We start from the raw sequence: 15,138 nt of genomic DNA on the forward strand, positions 1-15,138 counted from the left end.
TGCCAAGAACCTCCCACACCGGTCTCCGAGCCCCTTCCCCTTCACCCCCACTTTCCTGTTTGCAACCCACCAGCAGGTCAGGGAGCTGCATGTGCCCGGCTCTGGCACATTTTAGGATTCTCGGGGTGCCAGGCACACCCAGAGCCTGAGGAAGCCACTGTATCTGAACGAGAGCAGCCTGCCTTGGCTTGGCTGAAGCCCTATGGCCTCCTCTTCTCTCTCCCAGGGGCCTGTGCTGATGCCCTGGCTCGGCAGAGGGAGGCAGCTGCCCGCCTGCTGGAGGTGCTCACAGACCTGGACCAAGCCCACAAGGAGTTCCAGCAGCAGGAGCAGAGGAAGGTGGTTTCAGGCCCCCTGAGGCCCTAAGGAGATGCCAGAGTCAGCCTGGAAGGAGGAGGAAGGAGCCAGTGGGCCCTTCTCAACATCCCCTGGCCCAGGAATCTCCTCGTGGCTATCCTGTACCTCACTGATGCTGTGACTTGCAGGCTCCTAGAGATATCCTAGTCCCATGTGTCCTAAGCCCAGAACCCAGGCATGGAAGCCCTTTGGCTAGGGACCAGCCTTGCACTGAATGACTCTCACCCTCTGGGTTGAGGCAGCCTGGAGTGGATGGAATAAGGAACCTGACTTACTTGGCTCAGCTTGAGGTCTCTGCTTCACTGGACTGACCTCTACCCCCACTGACAAGGCCAGCCCGGCCCTGAGCTGCTAGATACAGCTGTACCTGAATCCCTGACGCCCATGTGGCCTTGTTGCCCCAGACAGGCACTAAGATGGGCTCAACCCTTCTTATTTTCATGTCTGCCAATCCCTGTAACCTCACTGATCCTCCTGAACCCTGTCCTTGGCCAAGAATCCTAACCACAAGCTTCTACAATCAGGAGTCCTCAGGAATAACTGAGGCCGAGAGCCCAGTGCGCCTGACTCAGACCCTTGAAGCCTGAGAGACCTCAGGCCAGGCTCTTCCCCACTCTTTGAGCCTCAGTTTACGCTCTATAAAATGAGTGAGTGAGTTGACATGTGTGATTTTCAAAATGGGTTCCATGGCGATAGCGTAGAAAACAGGGAGGGATTTCTCAGTTGTGGTCTACCGGGTATCTGAGGACCATCCTCAGGGTATCTACTGGAAATGCAGCTTCCTGGATCAACTGAATCAGAATCTGAGGGACCATGAGGGCAAGTATCAGGGCTTTCAGCAAGTTCCACAGGTGATGTGGATTGCATGTGAGATTTGAGGATCACGGGGCTGGATGATTTTACATTGAGGTGAGATTTTGTTTGAGAATGAATTACAGAAGGTAAGATGTTGGGGAACACCCAACTGGCAGGATTGGAAGGGTCTCCAAATATTCGTTTCCCGTTTTGTGTAACTAGAGGGTACGACAGAAACCTTAAGGACCAGGAAAGATGCGGTGCTATCCCAAGGGTGCCCAGCAGGGGTCGCCTGGAGCTGCAGCATCCACTACAGCCTCCCAGCATCCTGGGATGTGAGAGGTTGATAAGAGACTTGCTGCAGATCCTGGGACAGTTCCTTGTCTCTCCCTAGACAGAACCTGGTCCTCCTCCCTGAGGGCAGAGACTGGGGTTCTGAGGTTCCAGCAAGCCATCACGGCGTCTCCCAGCTCCTCCATTGTTTCCTGGAGGCTCCCAGCCCGAGTTCCTCATTCCTGGTCATTGAATCCCGGAGCTGCATGCATTGCCTTGCACCTGTGCTTGAGAACAGACCTTCAACTGGTACCCTCTTGGGGACTAGGATTGGGAGGGTCTGCCTCTGCCACCATCACACCCCCAGCCCAACCCAGGACAAGAGAAGTATGGGGACCCTCAATCTCCAGCTGCCAAAGCCTGACAGGGAACAGTGGTCCTGGGTCACCATTTTGTTGCAGGCTCCCCCATGGGATGGACTGAAGTCCCCCAGAAACAGAGCCACCCACGCCCCTTCTTGACAGGAAAAGACCCAGTTGAGGAGGAGAAAGACCATTTATTTCTCCACCCACAGTGGGACTGGTAGATTTTCAAAAGAGCAATAGCTGGCGTCCCTTTAAATCTTGGCTGACTTCCATCATGGCAGCCAATCAACAGAGGCGGAGCTGGTGAGTTGCCTGGGCAACAGGCCCCTGGTTGGCCGAGACTATCAGCCACCCCACTGCCCACTCCCGAGGAAAGGGAAATGGACTCTTTGCTGTCTAGTCTGCTTTTTAAACCTGCTGGCCTAAACCAGGCCTCCTCGTCTCGCTCCTGAAGCCAGAAGCTCCAGCCTTTGGATCTTGATGTTGGGAGTGACTTGGTGGAGAGAATGAAGTAGGGAGGAAAGGAAAACAGTGCCTTTATCAGGGACAGACATAAGGCTTGGGGATGGGAGGGGAGGAGGTCAGGGTCCCAGAAGGATGAAGAGACATAAGCACAAAATAAGATTCTCCTAGTCTGTCTCTCTGGCCTGTTCTTTTGCAAAACTGCTGAATAATCTGAGGGCTTCCACCCCGTGGGCCATCAGTAGGTGGCAGAGATGGGGGGAGACTGAGCTTCCCAAGTGCCCCCTTTTCTCCTGGAGCCCCACCGGGCCCCCAGGTGCTAGCCCTGAGTCCCCTGCTTGCAAACAAGCCTGTACAGATGCGATAGAGACACAGATGAGAATCCATATGGGGTATCACAGGGGTCTTTCTGTCTCTTCCCCCCCAGTCTGGGGGTAAGTAGAGGCACGTGGGTGTGCGTGCATGTGTTCAACAGGACACGTGTGTTTGTGTGAAGGGTTGGGGCTCTGTCTTTTTAGTAGGGAGGTTGCTATGGTTTCCCGGTACACCTTTGCGACCCTCTCAGGGAGCTAGGGTTGAAGCCGGCTGGCCTGCCATCCTCCCATCATCCCAACTGCTACCAGCCAAATCCCCGGACCGCTCCTGGCTCCTCCTGCAGGCTCCTCCCCAGCCCTGAACCTGGGCTGCCAGGACACACCCGGCGGGCGGAGGGAGGCATGTGCCGGACCAGGGGCAAAGCAGGAGGGAAGGCGGGCAGCCTCGGGCCTCAGGCCTTGGCCACAGCCTCAGACACACCCTGGGCTGTGAGCTCCGCCAGCACGTTGTCTAGGTAGCTAGCGTCCGGGTAGCCATGGCCCGTCAGGTTGGATCCAAACTCGGTCTTGTGGTGGATCTCATTCCACACCACGGTGTCCGACTCGCCTGTGGTGTTGGACGTCCCAATGGTGAAGATGAGTCTCCGCTCCCAGGCGGTGATGAGCAGCCTCAGCACCTGGAGGGCGGGGCAAGGGGCGGGGCAAATGGGGGGCGGAGCGAGCAAGGGTCACAGGCAGCCCGGCCCATGGCTTGAGTCCCTCCCCGCCCACTCTGAGGTTACCCTGTAGGATTCCCCGTGGCCACCGGGAGTGGTCCCTTCCTTCCCTAGACTGACTCTCACTCTGAGCTCCCCCAGTAAAACCACTTTCCATGTTATCAGCCTATTTCTTTAGGGTAAAGAGTCTCAAATTGATGACCTTCAGCTGTGTTTGGCTTGAACCTCATGCTGTATTAAATAGCCGCTTCGTTCCTTCGTCGGCAGTATTCAAAAGCCTGAAGGTTTCACGTGAAAATCAGAATTTCTGGCTTCTTTGGAAAAACAAAAAGTAAAAGCCGATACTCTTCTGGCGTGGCAGTGAAGAGTCTAGACTGCTTGGGTTCAAATCCAGGCTCCACCATTCACTTGCTGTGTGACCTTGGACAAATGACTTGCCCTCTCTGAGGCTTTGTTTATCTCTAAAATGGGGTTAAGACCTTGACCTCAGCGGGCTGGTAAATGAAATAAGGTTGTGAGGCCACTGGCGGGGCTAGACACACACACACTAGATGGCTATGGTCAGTGCTGGGCCCTGGCCTGCTTCCACGCCCCCTTGCCCTTGCAGCACCCACCTTCCGGCCCTTCTCGTTGTTGGGCAGATAGCAGTGGCGCGGGAAGCCTCTTGCAGTGAACTTCTTGCCTGGGTTGGGGTGCTCAGGGCCCTGTGGGGAGGGGCAGCAGGGGGCTTGAACCACAGACAGCAGTGGGGAACCTCTGGCGAGTTCAAAGTCAGGGGCCTGAGGACTCACCTGGATGCCGGTGGGGATGTCGTAGACGATGCGGATGGTCTGGGTGTCAGCGAAACCGGGCAGCGAGTGAGGGATGAGGTGAAACTCCATCTTCCCGGGCGGCTGAGTGCCCGTCTTCTCCCCGTAGATGGCCTTGCAGGTGGGGCACTGCAAGCTGCCATCCTGGGACGGGGAGGGGGGGTGGCTGTGAGGTTCCCAGGTGTCCGGGCCCCTCCCCAGCCCTCTTGCCTGCTCCCCACCCCCTGCCCCCGCCAGCCCACCTTGTTGCCATTGGAGTACATGGCCACGAGGCACAGCAGGTGGTACATATGGCCACAGCGGCCCAGGCGGCCCACAAGCTCAGGTCGCACACCCTTGTGCCGAAGCACGCCCTCGTAGCCAGAGGCCGTGACCAGCCGCTCCATGCAGATGGTGCAGTCCTGGGGTCGGGGGAGCACAGAGGGGAGACTGAGGACTGGGGAGGGCAGGACAGCCCCATGTCAGCACTGCCTCTCGGTAGGGGCCAGACCCTCAACCTCCCCAAGGGCAGCAGATCGCCTCCTCTCTGGCCTCCGTCTGTCAAAGGGAGGGGACACCCCCAGGTACTGAATTCAGGTGCATGGCAGAGGAAGAGACGGCTCCCTCACACCCCCTCCAGACAGATTCAAGGCTTAACTATCGAAAACAAAACGTAAATACATTTGTTGGAAAAATATGGGTAAAAATAAGATGCAAAAACTGTTGCTCATCAAAAGGTTGATAAATGTGATTCTGTTAAACGTAGCATTGGTGTTTCGCAAAAGATGCTGTAAAGACAGTGAGAAGGCAAACCCGCAAACTGAAAGAGTCTGTAACACGTAGAACCTCACAAGGAGGGGGGTGCTGGAAGGAAGGTCTCCATCTCTGGAGGGGAGGCTGCCTGCCCTCCACCCCTCCTTGCCCAGGGGCTCACCTCATCAGGTGGGTTCTTCACCTTCTGCATGTATCTTCGAACCACATCTTCAGGGTTCTTACCTGCAAGGACAGAATTGGGCTGGGCTTGACCATACCCAGAGTCTAGCCCTGAGGGCATGGCTAAGGACAGGGTCAGGGGTCAGAGGGGTAGGGTCAGAAGCTGTAAGGGCTGGGGGGAGTCACATGTCAGGGGTTGCTTGAGGTTTTATGTAATCGGAGCTGGTGGTGGATGGGGCCAGAAGAGCTCAGATGGTTTAGCAGGGTTAAGTTCAGGGGTCAGGGTCGAGCTTAGGAGGCCTACTCTTCTTTAGGTGCTTCTTCTTGGTCTTGCGGCACACCCCGGGCACGCCAGGCACAGGCTTGACGTCGCTCTTGCTCACTGGCGGCGGGTGCAGGATGGGCTTGGGGGCCCGGGTCAGGCACACGGGCAGCCCCGCGGCGCAGAGCAGGATCCCAGTCATCCCTGCGGGACGCCAAGCAGCGATAGTCAGGGGGCGGGGTGCTCATCCAGGCCCTGCCCACCCTGCTCTCCCATTGTCAGGAGGACCCTTGGGGTCTCTCTCCAGACTCCGCCCACCTGGTACACCCAGGAATCCTCAGATGGGTCGAAGGGGTGTGCCCCATGGACGGTGCCCACTCAGCCCCACCCAAAGCTGAAGTCCAGTTGAGAGCCTTCTGCGGGCTCCGCCCACCCCAGAGTTATAGCCCAATGGTAGGGGGATGTGCCCTCTTGGCCACGCCCAGCAAGGGGCGGAGTCAATGGGCAGACAGGTGGGGCTGCCACCTTGTGGGCCCCGCCCTTTTTTCCGTCCTTGACTGGACCTCACCTGCCAGGGCCGGATGGACTGGCCCTGTACCATTCAAGTTCTTCACCGGGAGAGCGGGGACCCTGAGAGGAGAAGAGAGGAGACTGTAGCCTCCCCAGACCAGATCAGGGGACCCTGCTTTGCCTTCTGACTCTGGCTCATGGGCATGCTCTGACTCCTCTGTGCTTGTCCCAGTCAGCTAGAATGACCACTAGAGAATTCCATTCCTACTCTGACATCCCTCTATCACTATTATGGGGTGGGGTGTGGCCAGAACCTCTGCCCCCCGCCCCCGTGATAATGGAATGAACCCCTAGACTTAGCACTGACCCTCTCCCACCCCACAGCTGGCCTCCTCCCAGGTGAGAGAAGTTGGCTCCCAACTGTTCCTTTTCATTGACTATTGTGTCTGAAGCCCAACTATTCATGACTTAGCCAAACTTCTCTCAAAGTTTGCTGATACCCATAAGAGTTCTGAGAAAGAAGGATTTAGGGATCACCAAGGAGCCAATTCACTGTCTCCCACTAGGACATTCACAATGTATATGAACGTTATTAAAGGCTCTGGTAAGTCCTGCATAAGGAAATAGGTTAGCTGTGGCTAATCCAGGTTTTCCAAGGACACTGGATGACGAACGTTTTCCCCCTCTGGAGTATTTACTGATGTCAGTTCCGGTCACTAAGGCATTATCCCCTCTTCAAATGAAAAGGTCTCAGGAAAATGTAGCTTGCCTCCCCTCTTTGCTCTTCCTTCTGAAGAGATCTGGCTTTTGGAATCATTCAGAGCTGCTTTCACATTTCAGCTCAACCATTAAGCAGCTGGATGGAGAAGGAAATGGCAACCCACTTCAGTACTCTTGCCTAGAAAATCGCATGGATGGAGAAGCCTGGTAGGCTACAATCCTTGGGGCCACAAAGAGTCAGACATGACTGAGCAAATTCACTTCAACACATGGCACATCACCACATCTCACATAAATGTGTTTCCTCATCAGTTAAATGGGGATAATATGGCACCTCCCTTTCAAGAAGATCCCTTGGAGAAAGGAATGGCTACCCACTCCAGTATTCTTGCCTTGAGAATTCCATGGGCAGAGAAGCCTGGTGGGCTACAGTCTATGGGGTCACAAAGAGTTGGACACAGCTAAGCAACTAACACCTCCATTTTTTTTCTTTTATGGCACCTCCCTTACATATGCTGTGAAGAGTCAATGAAATCCTACATGTAAAAGGCTGAGCACATTTCCTAGTACCTAATACAGACTCATAGTTACCATCAGTCACCTGGGCTTCCCAGGTGGCACTAGTGGTAAAGAACCTGCCTGCCAATGCAGGAGACACAAGAGAAATGGGTTGGATCCTTGGGTTGGGAAGATCCCCTGGAGAGGGGCATGGCAACCCACTTGAGTATTCTTGCCTGAACTGCAAAGAGGTCAAACCAGTCAATACCAAAGGAAATCAATCCTGAATATTCATTGGAAGGACTGATGCTGAAGCTCCAATATTTTGGCCAACTGATGTGAAGAGTCGACTCATTAGAAAAGACCCTGATGCTGGGAAAGATTGAAGGCAGGAGGATAAGGGGACAACGGAGGATGAGATGGTTGGATGGCATCACCAACTCAATGGACATGAGCTTGAGCAAGCTCTGGGAGATGGTGAAGGTCAGGGAAGCCTGGCGTGATGCAGTCCATGGGGTCACAAAGAGTCGGACATGACTGAACGACTGAACAACAGCAAGCACCATCATATCACCATCACTGGGTAATCCTGGTTAATTTCACCTTTCTTGCACCTCAGTCCACTAAGTCATGGTATAACTTCTCTCCATCTTGGAGAGGAAACCACTAAGGCATTGCAGTGATAAGCTTGGGAGAGTCACTTAACCTCTGTGCTCCTCTGTCTCCTTATCTGTAAAATGGGGGTGATAATACCTGTCAGGAAGGTTGAAGGAGGAAGCCTGCTGTCATCTGTATAATGCACCCACCTGAGTCCAGACTTCAGGGTTTAGCTTTGTGGGTGAACTAGTATCTTGCTGTGGATGGGCATGAAATCAGATGGGAAAGTTTTGATAAGGAGAAGGAGTGTAATGAAAGCCAGGGACCAGGGACTTCCCTGGTGGTCCAGTGGTTAAGATTCCATGCTCTCAATTCAGGAGTCCTGGGTTTGATTCCTGGTCAGGGAACTAGAAGGAAGATTTCACCTGTGGCAACAAAGATTCCCCAGGCCCCAAGTAAGACCTGACACAGCCAAAAAAAAAAAAAAGCCAAGGGGCAGCCTGAAGGGCCTGGGGTTGTTTCAGGAGGAAGTGCAGGAAGGGGTAGGGGCAGTGACAGCTGGGGAAGGTGCTGCTGCAGCCCCCTTGGCATGCCTGCTCAGGTCTGAGCCCGGCCAGTGCTGTTTGGACACCTGCCCCGGCAGGCGCAGTTGGCACCAGCGAGCTGGGGGGAAGGTGTCTTTAAGCCAATGGTACACTTGGCAGGTTTGCGTGCTGCTGCAGTGGGTCCAGAAACACACACACACACACGGGATGTCTTGAGTTTCTCCTCCTGGCAGCCTTCTGGGATCCAAGGGATGGGGGATCCATCTCCCCCTTCCTGGGGTCTGTCATAATCCTCCAGGACATTCCTGCAGGGAGACCACTGCCCTAATCTCATCTCGCCCCCAATCCTCTTTTTTTGTTGTTCTTGGCCACACTGCACAGCATGTGGGATCTTAGTTCCCCGACCAGATTGAACCCACACCCCTGCACAGTGGTAGCACAGAGTCTTAACCACTGGACCACCAGGCAAGTTCCTGATTCTCTTATAAGATAGTGTGGAGGCACCTCTGGCTTCTCCTCTTCCTGCCGTCCTTTGAAACACTTCCATTGTATTATTGTTGTTAATATTAGTGGCATGTGGATCTTAGTTCCCTGACCAGGGATCAAACCTGTGTCCCCTGCAGTAGAAGTGTGGAGTCCTAAGCACTGGACAGCCAGGGAATTCCTTAAAACACTTCCAGTATAGACACACTGTTAAGGTCCTCTATATATCCAGGGCTTCCCCATTCCTTTCCTTCCTTCCCTCCTATCTCATGAGAAAACAATCCTTCCTTCTCTTCAGGGCTATCTGTAAAATGGGTGGAAAGAAAAATATTTAGCACGAGGACCACCACTTCTTGTCTCCTACCTGTGGCAGACATCACTAATCCATCACAGCACTCTCTTGAGCCAAGTAGAATCATCAGCACAGATTTCCAGGGAGCCTCTACCAACCAGCAAGGACAGTTGGCTACCTCAGGTCTATAGGAAGCACAAAGTCTGGTCTGGCTCATGACACTGGTCATGCTGAGCCTTTGGCCAGGGAGTTAGGAAAGGGGCTGAGGGGACCCCAGAAAGGGACTATTTTAGATGTTAGCAGTCCTCCAATCTCTGGCACCCTTTAAAAACCACAGAGCTCTGGGTTACAAAAATCAGTCTTGCTCTTGGGAGGAGGGTTGTGAGTAAGGTGTGATGGTGGGGCTGTTTTGTATTTACCCATCAGCAAGCTGGGGGACAGTCCCCAGGTGGCCCCCAGCCTCTCTCAATCTACAGGCCCCCTGAGAGAACCCAGGGTAGCAAGGTTCCCACGATGCTGGAGCGTGGGAACCACCCAGGCCCCGTTTTGATGTGGGATGCACCGTTTCCTCCCAGTCAGTCAGTAAGAACATCCTCCTGCCCTGGACAGGAGACCGCTGCCCGCAGGCCTCCGGGAAGGAGGGGCAGGCCTTCGCCCTTGGCTCCGCCCTCTTCCCCCCCTCCGACGCCCCCGCAAGGCAAAGGGTCAGAGGAACCCTGCAGGCCTGAAACCTGTTCGGACCGGAAGCCAGGCCTGGCTGCTCCGGGGCAGGGGTGGGTCCGATGCCTTGCCCATCTCTGCATCAGATGCCGTTCCTCCTCTGCCCTCAGTCCCTCCTGGCTCTTACCTTGCTTAGAGTAAATTCCAACCTCTTTACCGTATGGGCTTCCCCGGGTGGTGCTAGTGGTAAAGAACCCGCCTGCCAATATAGGAGACATAAGAGATGTTATGTGTTTGATCCCTGGGTCAGGAAGATGCCCTGGAGGAGGACACAGCAACCCGTTCCAGTGTTCTTGCCTGGAGAATCACCATGGACAGAGGAACCTGGCAGGCTATGATCCATAGTGTCACATAGAGTGGGACATGACTGAGTGGCTTAGCATGCACACATTACCGTATGCAACACAGCCAGTACTGACCCCTTGAACTCTGTTTTTCCTGTGCTCCATCCACTCCATCCCAGGGCCTTTGCACTTGCTGACTGCTCTTCCAGAACGCCCAATTATCCTCTTGTTCTGCTCCCTCACTCAACACAGGTTTCTGCTCAAATGTCACCCTATCAGAGACCTTCCTTGCCACTTTAGAGAGGCCGCTGCCTTTGTTCTTACCTTGCTTAATTTTATGATATATAACTGATATAATATTAATTATATTATCATAATATAATTATACATAACTAATATTATATATATATATATAAAATATCACAGTCTGATATTATAAAGTCTTCCGTATGACAAGACCCTCCCTGGCACTGTAACCTCATCTCTTACCCTCTCCATCTCTCTACTCCACACGCTTTTGCTGTTCCTCTAAAAAGCTGAGCCCTGCAACTTCTCTGGTGGTCCAGTGATTAGGACTCTGCATTTCCACTTCAGGGGGCATGGGTTCGATCCCTGGTCGAGGAACTAAGGTCCTGAATGATGCACAGAGAAGAATATATATATATATATGTAAAATAAATGAGACATTGTTATATATACATAATAGATGAGACATTATTCGATATATATATAAAATAAGTGTCCCATTGATTAAAATAATAATAATAAAATGAACTGCTGAACTCTTTTGAGGCTTGTGCACTTGCTGCGCCCTCCACCTGAAGGCTTTTCCCACAGGGCCTGCTGTAGCGCTGCCTCAGCAGGAAGACCTTCCTCACCACCCACTGTCACTGCTAGTACATGGCATGCAGTAGATTTTCAAGAAAGACTTGTTGCATGAAAGAAAGAAGGAAGACTGGATTTTGCGGGGATGTTCCAAGGCGATGCTCGGGCACAATCTCCCGGTGAATTTTTTTTTTTTTCTTTTTTGCACACATTGGAAGTCAGCCCTGGAGCAGATGACCAGAGAAGCCACTCTGTAGCCTCTGGTCCCCTAGGAGACTCTCTGCCAATGTTCATTCTAAAACGAGCACACTGGACTTCCCTCGTGGTCCAGTGGTTAAGACTCTGCCCTTCCAAGGCAGGGAGTGTGTATTTGATCCCTGGTCGGGGAACTAAGACCCCACATGCCATGCGATGTGGCCAAACAATGTTTTTAAAAAATGCTGTGGGGAGGTGGGTGGGGGGTCCAGGAAGGGGAACACATGTAAACCCATGGCTGATTCATGTCAACGTATGGCAAAAACTATTACAATACTGTAAAGTAATTAGCCCCCAACTAAAATAAATAAATTTATAAAAAAAAAAAGTTAATAAACATTTACTGTATAAAATTAAAAAAACCTTTTTGTGGACAATTTGGTGTTTTCTATTAAATTTTTTAAATGCAAAAAAAAAATGCTGTGAAGTGAGCACACTTTGTGGGCATCCGTGGGAACAGCCCGAGTAAGCTTTCTCTAAGAAATTTCCAGAAATGCTTTGCATCCTTCTCAAGGCAGAGAGTCCATGGTCAGGCTTTGAGGAACCCTGACCTTTCCTGGAAACTGTCTCAGGGAATGCACCTCACACAGATGGGCTGGGGGGAGTGGGCAATAATTTCAAGAGATCACTATGTCCCAGACTCGGCTGCATACCCTCCCTCCATCATCTGATCGTCCCATTCTATAGAAGGGGAAACTGAGGCACAGAGAGGTGAAGTCACCGGCCAGTAAGTGGTAGAGCTCAAATGTGAGCCCAGAATGTCAGATTCTAGTCTGTGCTCTTCTCCACACACACAAAACCAAGTTCTCTCACCCTGGTTCAGAGACTAAGTCAGGAGGCTGTATTTGAGAAAAAAATCTCCCCAGGATGAGTCTAGAAAAGGGCATTTGGCTCCTCTCTCCTTCTTCTGTCAAAAGACAAGCAAAGAGAGATGCCTCGTACCTGCCCTGGCTGGGAGGCAGCGTTCAAAGGCAGGATGAGATACCATGGAGAGGGTTTCCTAGATGCTGTTCCTCACACCATTCCCTGCCCTTTCCTGTCTGCCTACCTTTGCCACACTGTACCCACTGCCTGTCCATACTGTCTATTCTCAATTCACCTCCTCTCTTTGAAGACAGGTTTCAAGGTCACCATCTTCAGGAGGCTTTTCTGATTTACCCCCAGTGAATACATAACCACTCTTTTTTCTTTTTTTTTGCCATACCATGTTGCATGATGGATCTTATTTTCCCAACCAGAGATTGAAACTTGTGCCCCCTGCATTGGAAGCCCAGAGTCTTAGTCACTGGACCACCAGGGAAGTCCCTAACCACTTTTAATTCCCAAGGGACTGCATTTATCTTTTCTTTGAGGACACAGACGTTTCCTGTCTTCCTTTCTAGCTGTGGAGTTCCACCCCATCTCTTCCACCAGACTGCAAGCTTCTGGAAACTTGTCTAACCTGGCTCTGTGACCCCGGGATTGAGGATGAAACTGGGCATAAATGGGTTCTCAGTAAATCTTGAATGGAGGAGTTGAGCCAACTATGGAATAGATCTACTTCTTCTGACGTATCTTCAGAGGGAGGCCTGGTGTCCTTAGAACTAGTAGCTCTCATACCAAATGTGCTCCCAGAGACAAAGTTGGAGCAGGAATGGCAAACGCATGAAGTGCGTATTAATACTAGTACTGCACCCATGGCAGACATCACCAATCCATCCCAGCACTCCTTTCCACTAAGCTAAAGGACTCCAGAAAGTCATTCCCATTCAAGCAGAGACGGCACATGACCTGAAATCTGTTTGTCATTTATCCTGCAGATGACGGAACTGAGGCCCAGAGAGGGGAAGTGACTTCACGAAGGTCACCCAGCTGGTTAGCGGTCCTGGAGTTTCTGAGTCAGAGGCCAGGGCTGAGCCCACCAGGCTGATATGTGGGGCCATCTGGAGGTGAGCCAGCCTTCTGAGCCCTCTGTGCCTAGAGGTGGGGCAAAGCCTTTGAGCTGGACGCTGGAGCTGGCTCAGGCCTGGGAGGGCATATCAGGGGCTGCACGAGTGGGTACATTTACTTGCTCCGGTCGCTGCTTTCCGTCCCAGGCAACGAGGGGGTTCAAGACCCCAAGGACGCAGGAAAGCACACTAACACTCCCTATAGTTTCCATCCATCTACCTAGGCTGGCCTCCCTGACCTCTCCCTCCCCTCCATGTCCCTGGCAGTCTCCAGGCATGTCACAGTGTCTGATGGTGGTTTCAGGTCCCCCGATGGGCCTCAGGCCCTCCCTGGACACCTGGCGCTTACCCCGTGACCCCTTGGGGGGCCCCTGGAGGTTCAGGCCTCAGCTCTTTGGGTCCAGGTGGGTGAGGACCGGGCAGAAGTGGGAACGCCACGTCGTGGGGAGAAGGAAGTTAAATAACACATGGCAACTACCTCCCTGGCCCTGCTCCTGTGACCTCCCCCCCCCCCGCCGCCTTGAGTGCCCACTCCTTCTGTACCTGAACTCTTGTTCCCCACAGTCCGGGGTCAACCAAGTCCCCACCCCCACCTCCCACAGAGCCAGAGGGCTGAGAACATCATAGCAAGCTCCAGGGAGGTACCCCACGAGGCCAGCTAAAGCCACAGACCATCAACGGCTGCCGTGGCCTGGCTCGCTTCCCCTTTCCTCGCTCGAGCACCTCTCGGGCTGCCTGAACAAGCTGTTGACCTTCTACGGGCCTCAGTTTCCCCCTCTGTCAAATGGGTCCCCTCGTCCCTGACGCTGTCCACTCCTAAGGATTCAACCGTACCACAATCCCCTGGAGCGATATTTTGAGGGGTGGTAGTCAGTTAGGGTCCAGGTTTAACTAGAGGCCTGGGGGTTCCAGGTCACCCTCCCCCACCCTCCTGGTCTCTAGCCTGCTTTGCTTGCTTGCTCTGGTGGTTGGGGGGGCGGTGCCGGGAGCCCAGGCAGGGGAAGGGAGGGGAGGGGAGGGCTGGCGGTTCCCACGGCCTGGGGCAGCCGCGTACTGACAGGAGTGTGTGGTTTGGCCTCCCAGGGAGCAGGGCAGGAAGTGCTTCAGGTCTGGGGGGGCGAGGTAGGAGGTTGGGGGGGATGGGGGTGTTTGGTTTGACCTTGCGGTGAGGCACAGGGGGAGCCCATTGGCTGCTAGGGAAAAAGCAGGGTTACAGCCACTGCCCTCCAATGAAGCCAGGAAAAGAGGGAGAGTGGGCAGCTCAGAGGCCCCACGGAGACACGGTGCAGGAGAGACTTTTCACGTTGTGCCTTTGGGACTGCTGTTTTTTGAAGCATTAAAATGTAATACCTAGTAAAGAGCCAGAGAAACAAAATGTGGATGCTTTCAAACCTAGACGTAAAATCACTGCAGGAAATGAGAAGAAGAAGGAAAACACCCAAACACACCAGCCACATCAAAGCCCACCCCCCCACCCCCACCTATCCTCCGTGTCCAGAGTGAACCTGCGACAGCAAAGTCATCCCAGCCTGTCTGCAGCTCACAACACCAGCTGGCTCCCATTTCCCGCAGAGGAAAAGCCAAAGTCCTCAACACAGCCTTCGGGGCCCTACAGGACTGGCCCCATTTCATCTCTGACCTCCTCTCCCACCGCACACCCCCTGTCGCCTCTGGAGCCACACTGGTCTCCTCGCACAAACCAGGCCTGCTCCTGCCTCAGGGCCTTTGCCCAAGCTGTTCTCTCTGTCTACAGTGCTCTCCCCCCAGTTATCTGCATGGCTTGCTTCTTAACCTCCTTCGATCCTTGCTCAAATGTTTTATTCCCAGTGAGGCCTTTTCTGACCTCTTCATTTCCAATTATATCCCTCCCACTACTCCCTACATCCCTTCCTCTCTTTATTTTCCCTCGGTAGTCACTACTACTCTCTATCACATACCAGAATTTAATTCTTTTGTTTATTGTTTGTCTCTCTCTAGAAATATGAGCTTCAGGAGGGCAGGGGTTGTCTGTTTTGCTCATGGCTGGATCTCCAGGGCCCCCTAAGAGTCCTTGGCACATGGTAGTTGCTCAATATATTAATAAAAGGATTAACTAATTTAAAAAACAGACAAGCATAGGTTATAGAGAAGGTAAAAAGAGGGACTTCCCTGGTTGGTCCAGTGGTTAAGAAATCACCTTCCAATGCAGGGGATGTGGGTTTGATCCCTGGCTGGGG

At 53.1% G+C, this 15,138-nt stretch overlaps 2 protein-coding genes across 10 annotated transcripts in view; one reads left to right on the top strand and one right to left on the bottom strand.

Annotated features, from left to right (window-relative positions):
* RASAL1 (RAS protein activator like 1) overlaps positions 1-1,017 on the top strand; it is a 32,373-nt gene extending 31,356 nt beyond the window's left edge. For all 8 annotated transcript variants that reach the window (XM_081546387.1, XM_081546391.1, XM_081546388.1 and 5 more), the window contains one exon: positions 227-1,017. In XM_081546387.1, coding sequence (XP_081402513.1) covers positions 227-366 — 140 coding nt within the window. In that variant the 3' untranslated portion in view covers positions 367-1,017. The remainder of the gene's footprint in view (positions 1-226) is intronic.
* A 944-nt stretch (positions 1,018-1,961) lies between these two features.
* DTX1 (deltex E3 ubiquitin ligase 1) overlaps positions 1,962-15,138 on the bottom strand; it is a 38,541-nt gene continuing 25,364 nt past the window's right edge. For both annotated transcript variants that reach the window (XM_081546396.1, XM_081546395.1), the window contains exons 4-10: positions 5,834-5,895; positions 5,308-5,469; positions 5,005-5,066; positions 4,334-4,492; positions 4,074-4,235; positions 3,897-3,986; positions 1,962-3,243 (exon numbers count right to left, since the gene is read on the bottom strand). In XM_081546396.1, coding sequence (XP_081402522.1) covers positions 3,019-3,243; positions 3,897-3,986; positions 4,074-4,235; positions 4,334-4,492; positions 5,005-5,066; positions 5,308-5,469; positions 5,834-5,895 — 922 coding nt within the window. In that variant the 3' untranslated portion in view covers positions 1,962-3,018. The remainder of the gene's footprint in view (positions 3,244-3,896; positions 3,987-4,073; positions 4,236-4,333; positions 4,493-5,004; positions 5,067-5,307; positions 5,470-5,833; positions 5,896-15,138) is intronic.

This window comes from Giraffa tippelskirchi, chromosome 11 (assembly GCF_054371585.1).
Source record: "Giraffa tippelskirchi isolate mGirTip1 chromosome 11, T2T-mGirTip1v1.2.pri, whole genome shotgun sequence".
NCBI classification, from domain to species: Eukaryota; Metazoa; Chordata; class Mammalia; order Artiodactyla; family Giraffidae; genus Giraffa; species Giraffa tippelskirchi.